At 54.3% G+C, this 22,083-nt stretch overlaps 1 protein-coding gene across 1 annotated transcript in view; it reads left to right on the top strand.

The window, feature by feature from the left end:
* The window catches only part of JPH3 (junctophilin 3), a 105,585-nt gene that overhangs the window by 27,999 nt on the left and 55,503 nt on the right, over positions 1-22,083 (top strand). Inside the window, exon 2 of the mRNA XM_003820836.5 lies at positions 14,296-15,073. Within this exon, the coding sequence (XP_003820884.2) occupies positions 14,296-15,073 (778 nt within the window). The remainder of the gene's footprint in view (positions 1-14,295; positions 15,074-22,083) is intronic.

Genomic DNA, 22,083 nt, shown 5'->3' on the forward strand with positions numbered 1-22,083 from the left:
CTTTCCACTTATTTTTCTGTAAAGCTAAAACTGCTCTAAAGTATTTTTTAAAAAGAAAAAGTTAAAAAAAGACCACATGAACCCATGTGGAGAGTGGAAGAAGCAAAGTCAAAACATTGCCCAGAGTCCATGCTGGAAGCCAGCTGGGGCGTGGCTGCTGCACTCAGTTGACTGTCTGAGTCTTGTCCCCACAGCACAGATTGGTGGACCTTCAGCCCCCACACTGGAGGCACTGGCCTTCCGAATCCCTTCTCACCTGGGTGGGGTGAAGATGCATCTGGGTCCTATTTGCTGCCCACCTCTGGGGTCAGCTGCTGTTCTCGGCACCTCCCACCCTAGGGGGATGGTGTCTGCAAACGGTGCTTTTGGCCTCTGGAATGTCCACCCTGCCACAATCATCTTCCTCACCCTCATCTGCAGACCTTCTGACACCACCTCTGCTGACCCCTCTCCCCTTGTCCTTCTGGGGAGATCATGGACCTGCCCCTTCCTGGCATTCCCCAGCCAGTCCTCCATGGGGAGCAGGACTGTGCATCAAGGCCAGGCTCAGGTCTTCACCCACGTTGACAACGTACGAGTCCCCTCTGAGCCTTAGTTTCTGTGGCTGGAAAAATGAGGTTAATATCACTATTGTGAGAATCTTCTCATAAATGCATCTTTCCTTCCCCTCCTCTTTAAAATTTTTAATCCTTATTGAGCTATTATGTGCCCATAGTTTAAGGTGACATTTAGTGCTAAAAACAAAATAGAGCTTGGAGCAAAAATCATGTGTGTCTTCAGAGACTGACCACCATGTTTCCAAGTGGGTGTGTTTGCCGCTTCCTGAGCTCATGCTCACTTTTAGCCATTATCTGTTGACTCCTACTGTAGTAGATGGAGATTTTCAATCCCTTAGACCCCCATTCTCCCCACTCCCAGCTATCTCAATATTGCTATATTGCATTTTTTGTTGTTAAATCCATACTCAGTGTTTTTCATTATGACTATGTAAGTATTGCTTACTGCTGAGCCAGGCAATGGAGTCTGATTCTGTACACTTCTCATGCATAACTTGAGTTTGTAATTGTCTCGCTTTTTTTCAGTTGCAATTTTCTTTAAATCATTGGTTCTTTTTTCACCTTCCAACTGCTCAGTGAAACACCTCTCAAATGCAGCTTGCACTTGAGCAAACCTGCCAGATTCAGTAATACACACAAATGTACAAATACGTTTGTTTATTGATTGATTGCCTTCTTCCCAATTCTTCCCCCATTTTCCTGGATATTTCCTTCACCTGTCCTGTGTTTGATCTCCTCATGTCTTCTTTCATGGTTTCCTCCCTCATTTGGGTGGAGCACATCCTGGAGTAGCTTCCTAAGAAAGGATGCACGGAAGATATAGTTTCTGTGGCTTGATGATTTGATAAATTGGTATGCATAGTATGCTAGGTTGAAAATCATTTTTGCTCATAATTTGGGGCGGTGGGGGTGCAGTTTCCCACTGACTTCTAGGTTCAGTGTTGCTCTTGAGAAGCCCATGCTGTTCTGATTCTCGGTCCTTCATTTGTGATCTGTTTTTGCGTTTCTCTGGAAGCATTTAGGGTCTTTGTCATTTGAGTTCTGAATTTCATGCCACTGTATCTTGGTTGGGTGTCTCTCCCCTCATGGTTGGGTGTCTCTCCCCTCATTGTGTGGTATCTGTGAGCCCTCCAGTCTGGACGCTCACACCCTTCCATTCCAGGAGACTTTCCTGTTTAAATCTTTGCCCATTTTCCTTCCCTGCTTTCTAGAACTCCTGCTGTTTAGAGTTCGGGTGTTCTGGATGAGTCCTTTAATTTTCTTACTGTTTTGCCTACCTCTTTTTTTGTTCTAGTTTCTTAAAGATTTTCTTGATTTTTATCTTCCAGCTTATTTACCAAAATATTTCTTTTAGCTGTTAAACTTTTAATTTCCAGAAGCTCTTTATCCCTGGTCTTTCCTTTTTAATTGCATTTTATTCTCATTTTGTATTTTATGTCTGAGGATTGAAATTCTGGTCCCTCGATGTCTTCTCCCACCTGCTGCATTTTTTGATTCCCCCTCTTTTTTCCCACTTATTTGTAAGTTTTGGTCTTTTTTGTCCCTGCCAAGGCTTCTCCTTGTGTCTGAGGACCGCTGACTGTTCATATATTAAAGTGAGGTATGAAAAAGCTGAGTGGAAACTTGTGTGTTTGGCAGCCTTCGCTTCTGGCTACAGTCTGTTTTTTCAGAGGAATTTTCCACCTCTCTCCTGGATAAAGTAATCCTCCCTGTTTGGGGGGGGTAGCAAGCAGGGTCTCTTGGTTCAGAATGAGCACTTTCCCAGTGCCTGCTGAAGCACTGGCGAAAAGACGAAAAAAAAAGCACTTCCCTGGCAGTCCTCCCCCACCCTCCTCTGCCTGGTGCCCCTGGGGTGGGCTTGTCTGATTGTTTGCCTAGCAACTTTTCTTCCTGGGTTCTGCAGAAGGAGAGAAAACTCTCTTCCTTTCATTCATTATTTATATTTCTCAGCAATCTGGCTTTTTATCCTTTTTCTTGGTTTGTCCTAACTTTAAGAGATGGAGTCTTGCTCTGCCACCCAGGCTGGAGTGCAGTGGCACGATCACTGCAGCCTCAATCTCCTGGGCTCCAGCCCCTCCTGGGCTGAAGCAGCTGGGCTACAGGTGTGCACCACTAAACACACTAATTTCAACAAAATTTTGGCTGGGTGCAGCGACTCACGCCTGTAATCCCAGCACTTTGGGAGGCCAAGGCGGGTGGATCACTTGAGGTCAGGAATTCGACACCAGCCTAGCCAACATGGTGAAACTTTGTCTCTATTAAAAACACAAAAATTAGCTGGGCATGGAGGTGTGCACTTGTAATCCCAGCTACTCCAGAGGCTGAAACAGCAGAATTGCTTGAACCTGGGAGGTGGAAGTTGCAGTGAGCTGAGTTCGTGCCACTGCACTCCAGCCTGCGCGACAGAGCTGGACTCTGTCTCAAAAAAAAAATAATAAAAATTTTGGTAGAGACAGGGTCTTGCTGTGTTGCCCAGGCTGGTCTGGAACTCTGGGGCTCAAGCAGTCCTGCCTCAGCCTCCCAAAGGGCTGGGATTATAGGTGTGAGCCGCCACGCTTCTCCTCTCCTTTTACTTCATTATTTATATAGTTAATCACCTCGCTAGAGACTGAGAATTCTGTGTCCTCAGGCTGCCATCACAAAATACCACAGACAGCATGGCTTAAACCACAGTTGATTTCCTTGCAGTTCTAAGGCTGGAAGGTCAGGGTCAACGTGCTGGGAGAGTTGATTCTTTTGTTTTCATGGGCTTGTCCCTCTGTATGACTCTGAGTCCCTTCATAGAAAGACACCAGGCCTACTGGATGAGGGCCCCCAGTGCCTTCATTTTTAACTCAGCCACCTCTTTAAAGACCTTATCTATCTCCAAACAAGGTGACATTCTAAGGTGGCAGAGGATGCCGGGGTTGGGGGTGGGTAGGACTTCAGCATATGCATTTTGGAGAAACGCAATTAAGCCCATAGTGAATTCCGGCAGACATAACTATTCAGAACTCCGCTAAGATTAACCAAAAAAAAAAAAAAAAAATTATATATATATATTAACTGATGGGCGGGGCACGGTGGCTCACACCTGTAATTCTAGTGCTTTGGGAGGCCGAGGGAGGCGGAGTACGTGAGGGCAGTTTGAGACCAGCCTGGCCAACATGGTGAAACCCTGTCTCTAGTAAAAATACAAAGATTAGTTGGGTGTGGTGGCGGGCGCCTGTAGTACCAGCTACTCGGGAGTCTGAGGCAGGAGAATCGCTTAAACCTGGGAGGCGGAGGTTGCAGGGAACCAAGATCACACACTGCACTCCAGCCTGGGCGACAGAATGACACTCCATTGCAAAAAATAAAAAAATATCTGGTGTTGGTAGTAACGATGTAGGGGACATGGTCTCTCTTATAGTCTTTTCTGAGGGTAATTTCTGAAAAACCATAACCCCAAACCCTTCCTTTGGACCAAGCAGTTTCATTCTAGGAATTTATCCTAAGGATAAATTTTAATGTCATATGAAGATTAGCTGTGAAAACGGAGGAGTGACCCGAATACCTTGCGGCATAGGATTAGCTTGTAATTTATATGCTTGTGAAACAGCCGTGCAATGAATGGGGCTCCGTGCAGCCGAGGACAAAGTGGGTGCACAGAGGCAGGAGGGACAGGCACGGGGCATGGGAGCCACCCGTGGAGAAAGCCCTGGAGCTTTGTGAATGCCGTCTGTTGGCCAGCGCAGGGCTCTCACTGTCACGTTGGACCTGTGCCCAGGGCCTGGTCCCTTGTCTGTGAGGGTCCCAGAGGGGGCACAACAGGTGAAGACCCCAAAGACAGGGGTCTGTTCCGGGGCATCCTGGGCAGAGAGTGGGTACAGGGGACAGAAACCTAGCCAAAGCGGCTCAAGTGGAAGATGGGTGCTGGTCGATGTGGGCCAGCCTGAGGGGTGTCAGAGCCAGGAATGGGGAGGCCATCGGAAGCCCACAGGAGCCACTTCTGAGTTCCCTCAGGGTGGAGGCCTGGCCGCCTTCCCAGTGGTGCCTGTTTCTTCCTTTCTCTGCGGGTTGGCTTCTCTGCGTCCCTGCCTCTGGGTGGGAAGGGGTCCCTGCAGGCTTCGTCTCCTCCCAGCTGCAGAGCCACCTCCTTGGGCTCCCCTGCCCCAGGCCCAGGCTGGTGGATCTAATTGGGATTTGGTAAGCTGTGATGGGAGGGGGGCTCTGGCCCGTGCCTACCCATGGGAAACGGGCCTTATAGGAGGCAGGTGAGGCGGGCCAGAGTGAATCAGTGGTCCAGTCCAGAACGGAGGCTGTGACCCGCCAGGGTGGGAGAGGACGGGCTTTGGGGTCGGGCCTCAGCCCCGAGTGGGCAGGCACAGCATGGGACTAGCTGAGAGACGCTCTGTGTGGGTTTCGGATCAGCTCAGCGTAGGTTTCAGTCCTGCTCTAGCTGGGTGACACTGGGGTTATTTTACCTGTCTCTGCCTCAGTTTCCTTCCTTAAGTGGACACAGTAAGAGTGCTGAGCTCCCGGGGCAGTGTGTGGATGAAAGGTGACCTCCGCTTGTACGGAGCCCCAGAAATGTTTCCCCTTTTCCCTCCTCACTGGACTCTGGGACAGTAGTGGGAGCCTGGGTGGGGGCTTTTGCCTGCCAGAACTCATGGGTCGGGGCCGCGCATGAGCGAGTGTCTCCTGGGCAGGGCTGTGGCCGTGAGCTCAGGTCTGCAGTGGGCTCCTTGCTCCTCTCAGCAAAGTGTTCACTTTGCCCCACCCTGGGACCTCTCAGGTACTCTTTGGAGGTGTTGACCTGGGGCATCTGTCCATGGCCCTGAGGAGGTGGAGCACATGGTGGGGGCTGCGCTCTCTCCAGCTGGGACCCCGGGCTCCGAAACTAATGTTTTGGGAAGAGTGTCAGCTGACGGGTGGGGCTTCAGAGGAGAAAAAGAAACAAGGGTGTGAGATGTGCAGGCCCTGGCGAGAGACAGGCAGCAGCAAGAGCCTGCCGGCCATACTTACCTACAAGGCCGGCTGAGGGGCTGTGCTGGCCCAGGGCTCTGGCTTTCGGACCCAGACAATGCTGCTGACCACGTAGGCCAGGCGCTGAGTGACTGTCCCAGCGGATCTCCGAGCAGGGTCCCCTGAGCATTAGGAATGCAGCTTCTCAGGCCATGCCAGCCTGGCAGAACAGGAAGGGAGGGGTACAGCCCTGCGGGGACGCAGCTGTGGCTCGAGTGACACCTGCTGGCGGCCTCATCTCATCCGCTCTCTGCGAGTCTGTGGTGTTTCTAGTCGGCGTTTCACGGGCAAGGTTTAGGGGGTTTGTTCCTCACCTGGGGTCCACCCACGTCTTCCGACTTCCTCTCGCGGTGTTTGGGCCATCGGTGGGTGAGGTGGCTGCAGCAGAGCCGGGGGCTCCTGTGTGCAGAGGCAGCAGCGACATCCCCTGCAGCCACACCCTCCTGAGAGGGTCTGGAAGGAAGCAGGGCACCCTGCCAACCCATCTGCCTCTGGGGTGTCTTCCGGGGCCCCAGGGCCAGGGCATCTGGAGCAGACAGGACATTATCTAGCTCTGGGGGCCATGCTGACCGAGACAGACCCTCGCGGCGGCCCACAGAGATGGGCACCTTGCGGGGCAGCTTTGTCCCCCCGACACTGGGTCCTGTCTTCATGCACACAAGCCGCCTGTTCTGCAGGTGACCAGTTAGGTTCAATGGGACAGGCTTTGGGAATCAGCGCCTTGGATTTGCCCCCCACAGCCTTGGATCTTGACCTTGGGAGAGGCCTCCACCACGTGCCCTGGGGTGGGGCGGGGGCGTCCTGCATCTGCGCTGTTCAGCTCAGTTGCCCTCAGCCGCGGTTGGCCGCCAAGCACTAGGGTGTTGCTGGCACAGCCAAGGAACTGAGCCCAGACTTTTTGTTTACTTAATCAAGCATAAATGCAAAGGGCTGGGGGTGGCCGAGCTGATGGTGCAGGCGTGTGCGCTCAATAGCTCCGTCACAGTGGCTGTCGCTTTATTGAGCAACCAAGGGAGCGAGGGAGAGGAGCAACTGCGGCGAGCGTGGAGGCCCAGCCCGCAGAGCTCCCGTCTGGGGGAAGCCCTGTCCCTCACTGCCTGTTCCCGGCGCTTTGGTGCCCTCTGCTGTGGGGTGATGAGGTCAGGCTACGCAGGCAGTCACGGCAGAACTGAAGGCCGTGTGCTTTCGTGTAGCTAAACCCCTTTCCTTATTGATATCAGTTATAAAATCAGAGCTATGTTCCCACCAGGGGCAAAAATCCAACACCGTGCAGTTGCAAACACGGGGCAGGAAAGACTCCGGTGACCCTCATTACACTGTGCCGGGAGGCATGGCCAGAGCTCCGTCAGCTCATGCGTCACTTAAATCTAGAGGTGGGTGCGATTATCACCCTATCTTACAGGTGGGGAAACTAACTCAGCTCTGAGATGTGACTGACCTTCCCCGGCCATAGTACGCGCAGCGCAGTGGGGCCTGGACGCGGCTGCCTGGTTTCAGGTCCACACGCTCCCCAGCACTGCCTGCCAGGCTCCAGCACGACGGGGGTCAGGCCTCCACAAGGCCCTGTCGGCCACGGGAGTTTGCTGCGAGATTCTGGGTCCCTGACTGTGTTCTCAAAGCCCCTAGGATTTGACCAGCCATTCTTTTATCTTAGGAGTCGGAAGTCTTACATCTGTATTTTTATTTCGCTGTGCTTCCGCCCCCTGCTCTGCTACCCTCACTACATTGTTTTATTGGCATAGTATAAAATTCACATTTTACAGTATGCAATTCAGTGGCACTAGCACATTCATGGGGTTATGATCATCACCTCTATCAAGTTGCAGGCCACTTTCATCACCCCAAAACCCCAGCCCTGTGAGCAGCCATTCCTGCTCCTCCCCGGCCACCATCCATCTGTCTCTGGATTTACCTGTTCATGATACGGGGGAGAGAGACAGAGAGAGAGAGTGTGTGTGTGTGTGTGTGTGTGTGTTTTAAATGAAGGCTTGTGGTATGGGGTGTGTTCTCATTTTGCGCCGGTGTTGGGCCTGAAGTGTGTCCTGTGTGCATGTCTCTGACCCCCGGAGTCATGGGACCCAGTCACGTGCTGCACTGACGTGGAGTCCGAAGTTGTAACGACAAAGCTGGGTGAGACCCCAGTGACTCACAGGTCCTTCTGCTCTCCTTTCCGGATCTGGGACTTTCTCGGGGACAACCCTGGGATAACAGCCACCACTGGAGTCTATGCTTGAAGGCCATTCCGCCTCGTGGTGCCCTGGGCGAATGTCAAGGAAGGCAGACTGCCTGTGCCCCTGGGGTTGGCTTCTTGCTCAAGGACTCCAGATGCTGGCCTCCTGGGTGTTGTTCCCATGCCGAGCTCCAGTTGGGGGTGTGACCAGCACCCTGTGCGGGGGCTGCTGGTGTTCTGTGTTGTCAGAGCAGTGCTGTTTTGTGTTTTTCTTTAAAAAAAAATTTTTTTTTGAGATGGAGTTTCACTCTTGTTGCCCAGACTGGAGTGCAGTGGCACAATCTTGGCTCACTGCAGCAGCCTCTACCTCCTGGGTTCAAGCAATTCTCCTGCCTCAGCCTCCCCAGTAGCTGGGACTACAGGTGCCTGCCACCATGCCCTGCTAATTTTTATATTTTTAGTAGAGATGCGGTTTCACCATATTGGCCAGGCTGGTCTCGAACTGCTGACCTCAGGTGATCTACCTGCCTGGCCTCCCAAAGTGCTGAGATTACAGGCATGAGCCACCACACCCGGCCTCCTTTTAAAATTTTAATTTTTAATGAAATGGGATCTCACTATGTTGCCCAGGCTGGCTTTGAACTCCTGGGCTCAAATGATTCTCCTGTCTCAGCTGTGTTTTGTGTTTGCTCCAGCCCTTTGCTGGTGAACAGATGCGTTCACTGGACACCTAAGTGCCTGGACCGTGGAGCACAGGGTGGGGGTGGTGTTCATGGCCGGAACTCCAGAGGCTACTGGGGAGACACAGGAGCGACCACCATGATCCACAGACCAGGACTGCACAGAGCACTTGAAGGGGCGGGCTCAAGAATTGTGCCGGAACAGTGAACATGAGGGCTCCTGGCTCCCCTCTGAGGACAAGGGTTAGGTAGGAGGGGACAGGGCAGGGCTGAGGTGGGTAGGCTTGGTTCATGGCAGGGCTTGGGGAGCGAGGAGAGTGAGGAGTACCGGGACCCGGGGTCCCTGCTCTGCTCACCTGCTGAGAATGAGCCAGTGTTGGCCTCTGGTCTCCATGTGTGTAGAGAGGCTTCTCTGCTTCCGCTCCTGTAGAATGGGAATGACCACATCTAGCCATAGAGTGCTGAGAGTTCAGGGACAGGACGCAGCGAAGGTGCCCCAGTCCCCCTTCCTGACCCCAGCCTGGCGTCACCCCCTATCCAAGGGAAGAAGCAGGAGTCTGCCTACAAGTCTCTCAGGATGTGAAGCGTGGCCCCCAGCCTGGTGCCTTTGCAGTGGGCCCAGGACGGAGGGTAGCCTTGGCACCTGGGGAGGACAGGTGAACCTGGATCCAGACTCTGCCTCAGGTGACAGCCCTGGGTTCTAACCCTGTGCCTTCCATGTCTTGGCTGTGTGTTCCTAGGGCGGCCACAGCCCCTCTCCAGCCTCAGTTGCCTCACCTGGGAAGAGAGGTGCAGGGCTTTTGCGATGATCATAATAGTTACCATCAATCGAGCATTAGCGACTTTCCAGCACCTTAAGGCAGTTACCCGGTGATCTGCACAGCCGCCCTCCCCTCGTTGGAGATGAGGAGACTGAGTCAGAGAGAGGTTAACCCAGACATTCCCAAGGTTGTAGATTGAGAAAGTGTTGAGTTGGGATTCGAACTCGAGTCTGTCTAAGGCCCCTAGCCCCTTCCTGACCCTGGAGCTTTCCACACCTCATGGCTCCACCAGACCCTGCATGAAGCTCCTGGTGGGCAAACTGTGCACCTTCACTTTAAACGTTGAGGGAAAAATACACATAACCTACAGTGTCCCGTCTCAGTCATCTTCACGTGTGCCGTTCTGTGGCATTAAGCACATTCACGCTCTTCAACCGTCACCAGAACTTTTCCATCTCCAGAACTTTCTCATCTTCCCAAACCGAAACTCTGTCCCACCAAATGCTCACTGCCTGTCCTCCCTCCTGGCCCCTCGCACCCTCCGTTCTACTTTCTGTGTCTATGAGTCTGATGACTCCAGGGACCCCATGAGAGTAGAATCCCACAGGATTTGTCCCTTCGAGCCTGGCTTATTCCACTGCATGACGGCCTCAAGGCTCATCCAGGAAGCAGCAGGTGTCCGGCTTTCCTTCCTTTTTAAGGCTGAGGAATATTCCACTGCATGGGGGGACCACGTCATTTTATCCATGATGCCTTCACTTTTCAGCTCTTGTTCACATCTGTATGTGTAAGCTGGAGCATCCCTTGATGGAGGAGGGATCTCAGGGAGTGGGTGAGCCTCTCCTCTTTCCAGGGTCATCCTTCACTTTGTGGGGGCAGCCCACCTTCCTGGACTTCCAGCTGAGGGGCGGCCCAATTTAACAAGCACTTTGGGAGGTTGAGGTGGGCGGATCATGAGGTCCAGAGATTGAGACCATCCTGGCCAACATGGTGAAACCCTGTCTCTACTAAAAACACAAAAAAATTAGCTGGGTGTGGTGGTGCATGCCTGTAGTCCCAGCTACTCAGGAGGCTGAGGCAGGAGAATCGTTTGAACCTGGGAGGCAAAGGTTACAGTGAGCTGAGATCGCGCTACTGCACTCTAGCCTGGCGACAGAGCAAGACTCCATCTCAAAAAAAAAAAAGGGTTGTCCAGTTACATGTGCATGCCAGGTAATCAACAAATGCTTTTTATTTTTATTTATTTATTTGTTTAGAGACAGAGTCTTGCTCTGTCGCCCAGGCTGGAGTGCAGTGGCATGATCTGTGCTCACTGTAACCTCCACCTCCCAGGTTCAAGTGATCCTCCTGCCTCAGCCTCCTGAGTACCTGGGATTACAGGCACCCATCACCATGCCTAGCTAGTTTTTTTGTATTTTTAGTACAGACAGGATTTCACTATGTTGGCCAGCCTGGTCTCTAACTCCTGACTTCAGGTGATCTGCTTGCCTCGGCCTACGAAAGTGCTGGGATTACAAGCATGAGCCACCCCACCCAGCCAACAAATGCTTTTTAAATATAGGTATGTCCCATGCAGTGTGTCCCCTAAAGAACGATGTGTTGTTCATCTGAAACTCAGATGTTACCAGGCGTCCTGTGTTTGATGTGACAACCCTGTCCACAGCCCTGGCACGGAAGGGGCAGTCGCTGAGGGTGCAGTCTTGGGGTGAGGGTCCCTGTGATGGCAGCCTGTGTCCAGCTTGGACTGGCCGTGGGAAGGCCACTGTCTGGGCGGGTCTGGCCTTGGTAAAGGGCCACCCCCTGAGACCCACCGAGCCTAGTTCCAGTTTCCTCCTCACAACCCCAGCCTGGAAGGGCGTTCGGGTGTGGAGCAAGCCACAGGGTTTCCCCCCAGTGTGGTTCGCATTGGGGTGCCGGGTGGTTCCGAGTTAGCTGCCCCCTCTGCCTCCTCCCCGTGCCCACCACAACTGCCCCCAGTGCTGGGACCTCTGGGCAAGAAGCTGAGGCTGACACTCTGGAAAGGTGTGCAGTGGTGCTGTGGGGTCCCTGGGGTCCGGTCCACATACATCCCTGCTTGCCCGGCTCTTGGCATCCTGCAGGAGAAGGTGCCACGGCCTAGTGGGTGGGAGGGCAGGAGCCCCATCACTGGAGTCGGAGGTTGCTTTTGATGTTGATGGCAGTGAGGTTGCTTCCGATTTTGATGGCAGTGAGGTTGCTTCCGATGTTGATGGCAGTGAGGTTGCTTCCGACGTTGATGGCAGTGGACTTGCCTCCAGGTTAGCTGTCTCCCCAAGCAGCTTTGGGGGTACAGAATGACCGACCAGTGTGGGAGCCCAAACATCCTACCCCCTTGCCTGAAAGTGGGACGAGGCTGAAGCTGACCTCTTGCTGAGACCACCTCATTCAGCCCCGTCCTCTGCTGCCACGTCCTTCCTCCTGGTACCCCCCTTCTCCAGCCCCAAAGAAGTCACGTTCACAGGATCCCCAGCTCAGGCTCTGCTCCTGGAGAAGCTGCCCTCAGAGGCTGTGTGGCCGATTCCTTTTTCAACGGAGAGGCTGCAGCGTGTGGCAGCTGCCACCATCTCTTGGAGTGAGGCAGCCTCAGGGGCTCTGTCCGGGGCTGCAGCCTGATTGGTGATCTTTGCATGCCCCTTCTCTGCCCTGGCTGGGCCATGTGCCACATGGGGTGTGAGGGGCCTGCAACACAAGTCCCTCTGGGGGCTCGTGATGTGGTTGAGCTGGAAGATACATTCTGGAACATGTAAGACCCCAGCCACTGTCCTGAGTCTGGATGCCGCGGGTGCCGGGCATGGGGGCTCTGGGCCCGGGCACTGGGGTGCTTGGAGGTGCTGTGGAGGAGGGGTGGGGCTGGCTTGGAGCCCATGGGATTCGATTGGAGGGTGGGAGTGTGAGAGAGGAGAGAGCGTGAACAGAGCCTTGGACAGAAAAGCCTGGAAGGATCAGGACCCTTTGGGGGGTGGTGGGTGAAGGTGGCGGGGTGTGGGGATACCCTCGGGACGGACAGGTCACTTGAGGCTACAGGACTTTGAATTCCACACTTAGTTTGGATCCCACCCTCTGGTGTGGGGTGTGTGAGTGGAGGGGGCCTGGCTAGGGAAAGGGGAGGGGCAGTGGGGAGTGGAGGGCTGCTTCGCTCCGAGGGATGGCGGCACCTGCCACCCGCTGCAGCCTCTCCGTTTAAAAAGTGACTGGCAGAACAGGAGCAGCTGCTGCCAGCTCCTGTCCATTTTGTCCTCTGAAAAGAGAGGTCGGGGTGGCCAGGTCCTCATTTTTCAGGAGACAGAAGGGAGCTGAATTTTTATGTGAAATCTCTTGGTTTTGAGTTGTTAGCGGGTAATTCCAGTGTTTTATGAAAACAGCGGTGGGACGAATAAAACCTACGTATCAGTAAGTCTCGGCCTCCAGGCCTCTGGTCTGCAGCCTGTGCCACCGTGAGTTGGAAGAGTGGTGGACAGACTCTGTTCTCCCCGCAAAAGCCCTTTCCAGGGTGGCACGTCCACGCCGTTAGTGCCCGGCTGCAGGGAGAAGCTCAAATGACAAATGAGGCTTGAGGTTTGCCGTGTTGGGCGTCGTGCTGAGGCTCAGTCGTCCTCACGGTGACCTTTGGCATGAGGAGTCCTGGTTCCACTCTACAGACGAGGACAGTGAGGCCAGCGGGGCCCAGAAACTTGACTGAGTCACAGCTTACAGAGCAAGACATGGGCCCAGGTCTGCTGACCGGGTTTCCTTTTTATTTTATTGTGGTAAGAGAAATACAAAATGTACCATGTTAGCTACTTTTAAGTATACAATTCAGTGGTATTAATTACATTCACGGTGTTAGGTAGCTGTCATCACTGTTTACTGCCAAGACTTTTCCATCATCCTACTGCAAAACTCTGTCCCTATTCAACACTGACCCCACAACCCTCCCCAGCCCCTGCACCCACCGCGCTTTCTGCATCTCTGAGTGTGACTACTCTTAAGGACCCCGTGTACATGGAATCATCCAATATGTGGCCTTTTGTGCCCAGCTCAGTTCACTCTGTGTAATGTCTTCAGCGTTCATCCACATTGCAGCCTGTGTGAGAATGTTCTACCTTTTCAAGGCTGAATGATGTTCCATCGTATGGACGGACCGCATGGCGTCTGTCCATTTACCAGGTGATGGACTTGTGGGTTGCCTTTACCTTTCCAGCCATGGAAACAGTGCTGCTGAGAACCCAGGTGCACAGGCAGCTGCTGCAGTCCCCACCCTCCCTTCTTTTGGGGATATCAGGTCTGCTGATTTTATGTCTGAAGGTCATGGGCCACTGCCTCTTCTCTCTGCCCTTGAATCTCTTCCATGGTGTGTCCACTGTGTGGTCTTCCACACGCTTCTTGGATATCTCCAGCAATGGGGAGCTCACTGTCTCCCAGAGCAGCCCATTCAGGGCTTAGTGTGTAGCCCACACCTGTGTCCCTGTAGCTGCCACTCATTAGCCTCCTGACCCAGGACGCGTTTCCTTGTCCCCTTGGCAGGGGCTCCGTGTTCACTCTGGGTTCTGTGGTCCTCACTCTGCACCACAGACTCTGATGCCTCCCTTCTCCCTCCCCGATTTCCAAGAGAGAACAAGATCTAGCCATCAGAAGCAGGATGGAGGTGTCTTCAAAAACATCCACTGGTGATAGAAGTTGTAGGAAGGCACCATGGTCTGTCTGCCTCCACACAAACCTCACCAGGTTTCGTCAAGATAGCACACCAGGAGTGGTGTGGCTCATGCCTGTAATCACAGCACTTTTGGAGGCTGAGGCAGGATCGCTTGAGCCCATGAGTTAGAAACCAGCCTGGCCAACATAATGAGTCTGCCATCTCTACAAATAATTTAAAAGATAGTGGAGCATGGTGGTGCAAGCCTGTAGTCCCAGCTGCTCAGGAGGCTGAAGCAGGAGGATCGCCTGAGCCCAGGGATTCCTGGCTGTTGTGAGCTGTGATAGTCTCACCGCGCTCCAGCCTGGGCAACACAGCAAGAACCTGTCTCAAAAAACACAAAACAACAGGAAGCTCAGACAGGACTGTGGCTGCTTCCACCCTGTCCGTGGCCAGGCTGTGCCCCCTCCTCTGTCGCTCGACACTCACCCCGTTCTCATTTTCTCCCCAGGGACCTACCAGGGCCAGTGGGTCGGTGGCATGCGCCAGGGCTATGGCGTGCGGCAGAGCGTCCCGTATGGCATGGCTGCGGTCATCCGCTCACCCCTGAGGACGTCCATCAACTCCCTGCGCAGCGAGCACACCAACGGCACGGCGCTGCATCCCGACTCCTCTCCGGCGGTGGCCGGCAGCCCGGCCGTGTCCCGCGGGGGCTTCGTGCTCGTGGCCCACAGTGACTCCGAGATCCTCAAGAGCAAGAAGAAGGGGCTGTTTCGGCGCTCGCTGCTGAGCGGGCTGAAGCTGCGCAAGTCGGAGTCCAAGAGCAGCCTGGCCAGCCAACGCAGCAAGCAGAGCTCCTTCCGCAGCGAGGCGGGCATGAGCACCGTCAGCTCCACGGCCAGCGACATCCACTCCACCATCAGCCTGGGCGAGGCTGAGGCCGAGCTGGCGGTCATCGAGGACGACATCGACGCCACCACCACCGAGACCTACGTGGGCGAGTGGAAGAACGACAAACGCTCCGGCTTCGGCGTGAGCCAGCGCTCGGATGGGCTCAAGTACGAGGGCGAGTGGGCCAGCAACCGGCGCCACGGCTACGGCTGCATGACCTTCCCGGACGGCACCAAGGAGGAGGGCAAGTACAAGCAGAACATCCTCGTCAGCGGCAAGCGCAAGAACCTCATCCCCCTGCGGGCCAGCAAGATCCGCGAGAAGGTGGACCGTGCCGTTGAGGCCGCTGAGCGGGCCGCCACCATCGCCAAGCAGAAGGCTGAGATCGCGGCTTCCAGGTAGGAGGGCAAGGGGGCGGGGGGCCCTTCTTGGTGCCCAGAAGGTGTTTGTGAGCCCAGTCTGTTCAGTCCTGCTGTCGCTCAAGGCCTTGGGCTAGGCCCAGTTTGAGGCCTACACTGGTGTTTCTCAAACTATGCCCCCATGGAACCCTAGGGTTCCCTGGAGGTTCTCAGAGGTGACTGTGGTCAGGACTGGTACAGAGGAATGGTTGATTTGTGGGGGTGTAGAGGCCTACAGCCTCCTTAAACTGAGCAGTGTCTCTTTGTTCTATATGCTGATGTTTAGTGTAAAATATTGGTGAATAAAGAAGGTGGTCTGTTCCGTTGGTACAATGCATTGGAGTGCTGCTGTGCTGGCTAGTAGGGGTGACACCACCAGGTGGGGGTGGCAGGTCCAGCACTGCAGGGCTGTGGGAGGTGGCTAGGAGCTGCCTCAGCTACCCAGACCTGCGATCTAGATTCTTCCGGGACCCTGGGAGATGACAGCAGTTGGGAGGCCAATTCCGAGTGCCTGGCAAGGGGCTCATGCAGGCCTGGTGCTTTGGGGGCAGCCACTGTTCTGAATCGGCTGCATGACTTACGGAATTTGGGGTCCAGTGGGGCGTCTAGGCCCTAAGGAATGGGTCCAGAGGTGACTGTGGGTGGGATTGACGTGGCTTGTGGGTACCTTTAGGGGTGGGTGCAGGGTGGGGCCTTTAGGGCTGGAGGAAGGCGCCCAGGGTCTGGCTCCTGTGGAGGTGAGTGTGTGAGCCAGGGGCTGGTCCCCGCCAGGCTGTGGCTGGCAGGAGCCACCTGCTGCAGGTTGGAGGAAGTTCCCCTGTGGAAAGCCACGGGCCCCACAGGTAGGCATTTGGGTTCTAAAGTAACTGAGGTTACTAAAGGGCTTTGTCAAGACTTGAGAAGGCATTTCAGAAAACCCAGAGCCTTTGCTTTCCACCGGCATTTGCTTTCCTGGGCCAGACGAGGGCCCTTGGGGTAGCCCGGAGAGTCTTGGGGCAGGGATCTGGGAGCTGCGGGGGAGGCCATGGGCTGCCCAGGCAGGAGGCTTCCCAGGGCATGTTCCCCTGCGTCTTTCTGGATGGCTTTGTGTTCTCAGCCAGGGGCAGACCTGGAGTTCCTCCAGGAAAGCTCCCACCTTGGGTGCGGCTCAGCCCTTCCCGACCTGTCGCTAATTAAAGTTCAGCCCATTTGGTTCTGATTTTCAGTGACCTTTGATCTATAGTGAAAAACAAAAATGGTGGCTGCGGTTTGTTGGCAGAATATGTTGCTCGCAACTTCTATTGTTTTAGAGGGAATCAAGATCGATTCCAAGAAGCCGAAAGAAACATGGAATTACTACCTGACACCGAGGTCCAAACTCGCTGTTTGTCCCTCCCTGCTCCCTCAGAAATGTTCAGGCAGGGAAATAAACAGCAGCCCACGTGTGACTACTCATCTGGGGTTTTAAGAACAAATTAGAATCAGTAGTTATTTTTTCCATCATAAATGTAATACTTGTTCCACAGGAAAATAAATAACACTGAGAAGGGAGAAAGCAGCATTAGCTCTGGTCTGATGGATCGGCCGAGCGCTCTCCTTGGCATTTTGGTGAATTTCTTTCCTCTGTGTTTTGTTTTTCGACCCTTTCTATTTTGTGTAGTTGCTTTTTTGACCCTAGTGGACAAGAAGCAGTTTTGGGGGCTGGGGGACAGCGGCGTCACGGAATTGAGGAAGCTCGTGGCAGCTTCCGTGTGACCTGCAGATTGGTTCATGAGTTCATTGGTTCATGAGTTCTCAGCAGGTCGAGGACTTAGTGGACAGTGCCCTGCAGGACTGAGCTTATTTCACAGCCTTGGCACTGGGTGGATGTCTGTAGGACTGGGGGGACATGGGACCTGAGATAGTTTTCAGACGAATTCCCCTAGACATTAAGAGAAGCGGGTTCCCATTAAGGAGCCAAGGTGGCATGGACAGGGCTGGGGGCAGCACAGGTGAGGAGCTGCCCCAAGGCAGGTTGTCAGCCTCTCTGGACCTCAACTTTTAATCTCTGAAGGCCTGTGAAGCTTAGGTGGTAACAGCTCCCTTCCTGGGGCATCCAACCTCTTCCTGGGGTTTTGGGGGGCCCGGGGGCTCTGTGGAGCATTGTTGGGGGAGATGCCTACGTATAAGTGGGCATCATGCTGGGGTGAAAGCCCAGGGGCTGGGCCGGGAGGGCGAGACCTGAGACCCATGCAAAGGAGCCGGGGCCAGGGTGGGGTGGGCGCGGCTCCTACTGAGTCCCCAGCCCTTGGGACGCTGGCCAGCCAGCCTTGGCATGGCCAGCGTCCCTGTGTCTCCTGGGGAGGCATTTTACTTAATGGACAGAAGGACAGACAGACGGGTGGAGGGAGTGAGAGGGAAGGGATGGGTTTGCAGGCTGGTGCAGCTGTGAAACTGACGGAGCCCACCCCCCGCCAACCCCCCGACAGCCTTTGAGACCCAGCAGCCCATGCTCCCTGGCAGGTTGGGGCTTGCCTTCTGCACTGGCGGTGTCCGAGCTGACTCCGTCCCTTCGCCCGAGCAGGCGTCGCGGGCAGGGAGGTGGTTCCTGCTTCCGCATGCGCACAGCTGGGGTCTTGGATCTAGCTCCTTTGTGAGAAAGGGACTGGCTCACCCACCGTGTCCTGCTGTCCACACACACGGCTCTGCACACCACTCACGGCCTCCTCACTGCTGTGCACAGCCTGCACATCCATGCGCACCCGTGGAGCCAGGGTGTGCGGCTGCACAGGTGCGCCTAGGTGGAGGTCTCCAGGTCACTGGAACTTAAAGTGTCCAAGAGAGGAGGTGTCAGGCCTCAAAGGGGCACTAGGAACCGGCGTCTCACCCTTGCCTCTGAGACCTGCAGACCCGCGTCCAGCCTGGGCTGTCGTGGCTGAGTGCCCCAGGCCGGTCGCCTCCCCTCTCTGGGCTGGGTTCCCCGCTGAAGGGGGGCGGGGCTCCCTGCTCCCTGTAGTGGCCTCGGCGTGGGGCCGGGCCTGTGGTTGCACCATCTCCATTGGTGTCATCCTCCCCCAGCCCTGCTGTGACAGGCATGGGAGGCAGGTGTGTTTGTGAGCTCACTGGTGTGACCCTCGGAGGTGGGAGGCTACACAGTATTTTTGGTCATCAGAGGATGGAGGATGAGCCTGCATTCTGGGCTGCAGGGCCTGGAGCTGTGCTTTCTCAATGGACTTAGAATTTAGGAAAAAAAGGAGGGAAGAGAGTCTGCCGCCCTGGAGAGTGAAGCTCATGAATGGCTGGCTCAGGCGCCCACAGCCCCAGGGCCAACCCTCCACTGGAGCGTGAGAGCGGCCGCACCACGTGGGCTGAGGAGTGACTGGCCCCGGGCGGGCTCCTGCCACTGTCACAGTCGAGAGATGCGAGGGAGCTGTAGGGCAGCTGGCACTGTCCTCACCCGCCCCGGCCGGCAGGGCTTGTCAGGCCGCGTGAAGTGAGAAACGGTTTGCGGTGTCCTCCGCGGAGTGCCGGGCCCTTCCCCGGAGAGCAGCTCTGCAGGGAAGGGAGGTGGGTTTTCCTGGAAAACGGGGCGGGAGGTGTGGAGCTCGGAGAGACTGAGGTCCTGCACTGCTAAGGGGACTGGCCCCGGCCCTGGGCTGGGAGTGGGGGAGCTGGGACTCAGCCCAGGGTGGAGTCACCATGGGTTCTAAGGCACAGGATGGATACCCTCCTCGGCCATGTGACATCATTGTCTGGGATGCGCCCGGTGTTCGGAGCCTTTGAGGCTCCCCAGGTGCCTGGAGGGCTTGTAAAAATGGTGGTCAGGCCCCACGCCCCAGACTTTGTCTCATCATGTCTAGGTGGGGCCCCAGCACCTGACGCTGACCTGGTCCCCAGGACGCAGATGCTGCTGGCCTGAGCGCTCCCGGCTGTCTCCTGTCTGGTGTGGGTGCTGCCGCCGGGAGGCCTCGGCCCCACGGGGAGATGAGGCATCACACACGCAGCCACAACACGGGTGGGAGGCAGAGTCCAGCCCAGCAAGGGTGTGGCAGTGGAGACGAGGGAGGGGTGAAGCGGGTGGTTCCAGGAGGTTCCGTCTGGGTGAGACCCTCTGCTGCAGAGAGGGGCGGGAGCCATTGGCCCCGCGGAGCTGAGGTCAGGTGAGAAGGGGCTGCAGTCTCTTCTGTGCCATTCTCCTGTGGGGTCAGCCTCACCCCAGTGGGAACTCCCACTAGTGAAAGTCTGAGATGGCCCTATCCTGCCGTGTCGCCTAGCAGTGCACCCCAGGGCATTCGGCCCCTCCTGCCTTCACACACTCAAGACGTTTTCATGACTCATCTCCTGCCAGGAGGGCATACACAGGGGACCTTTGCATGGCACTGCCTGTCCTGAACGCCTCGCTGTCCCCAGGTGGACATAGGAATTCATCACAGTCCTCCTCGAAGCCCGGGTTGCTCTAGAAGATGAAACTCAATTGCTGTCCTTGGTCTGCTGCTCACTAGAGGCCCTGGGTTGGGAATCGGAATGTAAATGTGTCACCCATCCTAGAGAAGAAAGTCCTGCAGTGTGACATGGCTTCATTTTCAACAGCTGAGACCCTCTGCCACAACAACTCTCACAGCCCCCTCATCCCCACCCGCCGTGGAAACCTAAAAGCAGAAAGCTCTGGTGGAAGCCGAGCTGGGGGTGATGGGGCAGATTGTAGCCCGTTTCTCCTTCCCGTCCCCCTCCCCACTTTGGCCCCTGGGACCTGCTCAGAACCCCAGGGTGAAGGTTCATGGCCCAGGAGACATCTCAAGTGTGACCCATTGGCTGCCTCTGCTGTGGGAGAGGGAGAGACGGGGTGGCCCATGTGAAAGCTATGCCTCCTGCAGCCCCGCAAAGCCTGCAAGAGCTCAGCCAGGATTTGATGGCGTCGTTTCTGCTGGGACCCCCTCTCTGCTGCGTCTCGTGCAAACGTTGCTGTGAAGAGATGCCAAGGGGTTTTGCAAAGCAGAAACCCAAGCTGAGAGGAGGAGAAGGGATTGTTCTGGGGGCCAGGCCCACCTTGATTCAGGGGGTTTCACTTCATTGTGCTTTGCAGATGCTGTGTTTTTACAGATTGGAGGTTTGTGGCACCCGTGCATGGGGCAAGCCTATTGGTGCCGTTTTCCCAACAGCACGTGTTCACATCGTGTCTCTGTGTCACACTTTGGTAATTCTCATGGTATTTCAAGCTTTTTCATGATTATATCTGTTCATGGTGATCTGTGATCAGTGGTCTCTGAGGTTACTAGTGTGGTTATTTTGGGATGCCACACATCGCACCCATATAAGACAGTGAACTTAATAAATGCTCTGCATTCTGTCCAATCCTCCAACCAGCCGCTCCCCCATCCCTCTCTCTCCTCTGGTCTCCCTATTCCCTGAGACACAACAGTATTAAAATTAGGCCAGTTAATAACACTACAATGGTCTCTAAGTGTTCATGTGAAAGAAGAGTCTCACATCTTTCACTTTAAATCAAAAGCTGGAAATGATAAAGCGTAGAGAGGAAGGTGTGTCAAAAGCCGAGACAGGCCTCATGCACCAGGCAGCCTAGTTTTGAATGTAAAGGAAAAGTAATTGAAGAAAATTAAAAGTGTTACTCCCGTGAATACATGAATGATAAGGGAGTGAAACAATCTTATTGCTGATATGGAGAAAATTTTAGGGTCTGAAGAGAAGATCAAACTAACCACAAGCCTGATCCAGAGCAAGGCTCAACTCTAATGCTGTGAAGGCTGAGAGAGGTGAGGAAGCTGCAGAAGAGCTGGAAACGAGGAGAGGTTGGTTCATCAGGTTTAAGGAAAGAAGCCGCTTCCAGAACATAAAGTGCAAGGTGAGGGAGCAGGTTACCCAGAAGATCTGGCTGAGATTGTTGATGAAGGTGGCTACACTAAACAGATTTTCGGTGTCGATGGAACAGCTTTCTATTGGAAGGAGATCCCGTCTAGGACTTTCATGCTAGGAAGAAGCTAATGGCTGGATTTGAAGGACAGGCTGACTCTCTTGTTAGGGGCCAGCACAGCTGGAGATGTTAACTTGAAGCCAGTGTTCATTGAACATTCCAAAAATCCTAGGGCCCATAAGAATTGTGTAAAATCCACTCTGTGCTCTAGAAATGGAACAACAAAGACCTGGGTGGCTGCACGGCTTACAGCATGGTTTCCAGAATAGTTTTAAGCCCAGTGTTGTGATCTACTGCTCAGAAAAAGATTCCTTTTAAAATATTACTACTCACCCCGGAGCGCCCATGGAGATGTACAGGAAGATGAATGTTGTTTGCGTGCCTGGTAACATAACATCCAGCATGCAGCTGTGGATCAAGGACTAATTTTGACTTTCAGGTCTTATTATTTAAGAAATACATTTTGTAAGGCTGCTATAGATAGTGATTTCTCTGATGGATCTGGGCAAAGTCCATTGAAAACCTTCTGGAAAGGATTCACCATTCTAGATCCCATTAAGAACATTCGTGATTCAAGGTTGGAGGTCAAAACATCCACATTAACAAGAGTTTAGAAGAAGTTGATTCCAGCCCTCAAGGACGGCTTTAGGGGCTCAAGACTTCAGTGGAGGAAGGACTGCAGACGTGGTGGAAATAGCAAGAGAACTGGACTTAGAAACGGAGCCTGCCGATGGGACTGCGTTGCTGCAAGCTCACGACCATACTTGAAAGACTGAAGAGTTGCTGCTTAGGGGTGAAACGAGAAAATGGTTTCTTGCGATGGAATCTACTCCTGGCGAAGATGCTGCAGACATTGTTGAAGTGACAGCAAAGATTTAGAATGTTCCTTCAATGTAGTTGATAAAGCAGCAGCAGAGTTTGAGGGGATTGACTCCAGTTTCCAATGAAGCTCTACTGTGAGTCAAATGCTATCAAATAGCATCACATGCTACAGAGAAATCTTTTGTGAAAGGAAGAGTCCATTGATGCAGCCAACATTGTTGTCGTTCTTTTTTTTGTTTTTTTTGTTGTTGTTGTTTTGAGATGGAGTCTTGCTCTGTTGCCCAGGCTGGAGTGCAGTGGC

The sequence above is a fragment of the Pan paniscus genome, chromosome 18, assembly GCF_029289425.2.
Source record: "Pan paniscus chromosome 18, NHGRI_mPanPan1-v2.0_pri, whole genome shotgun sequence".
Lineage (NCBI taxonomy): Eukaryota > Metazoa > Chordata > Mammalia > Primates > Hominidae > Pan > Pan paniscus.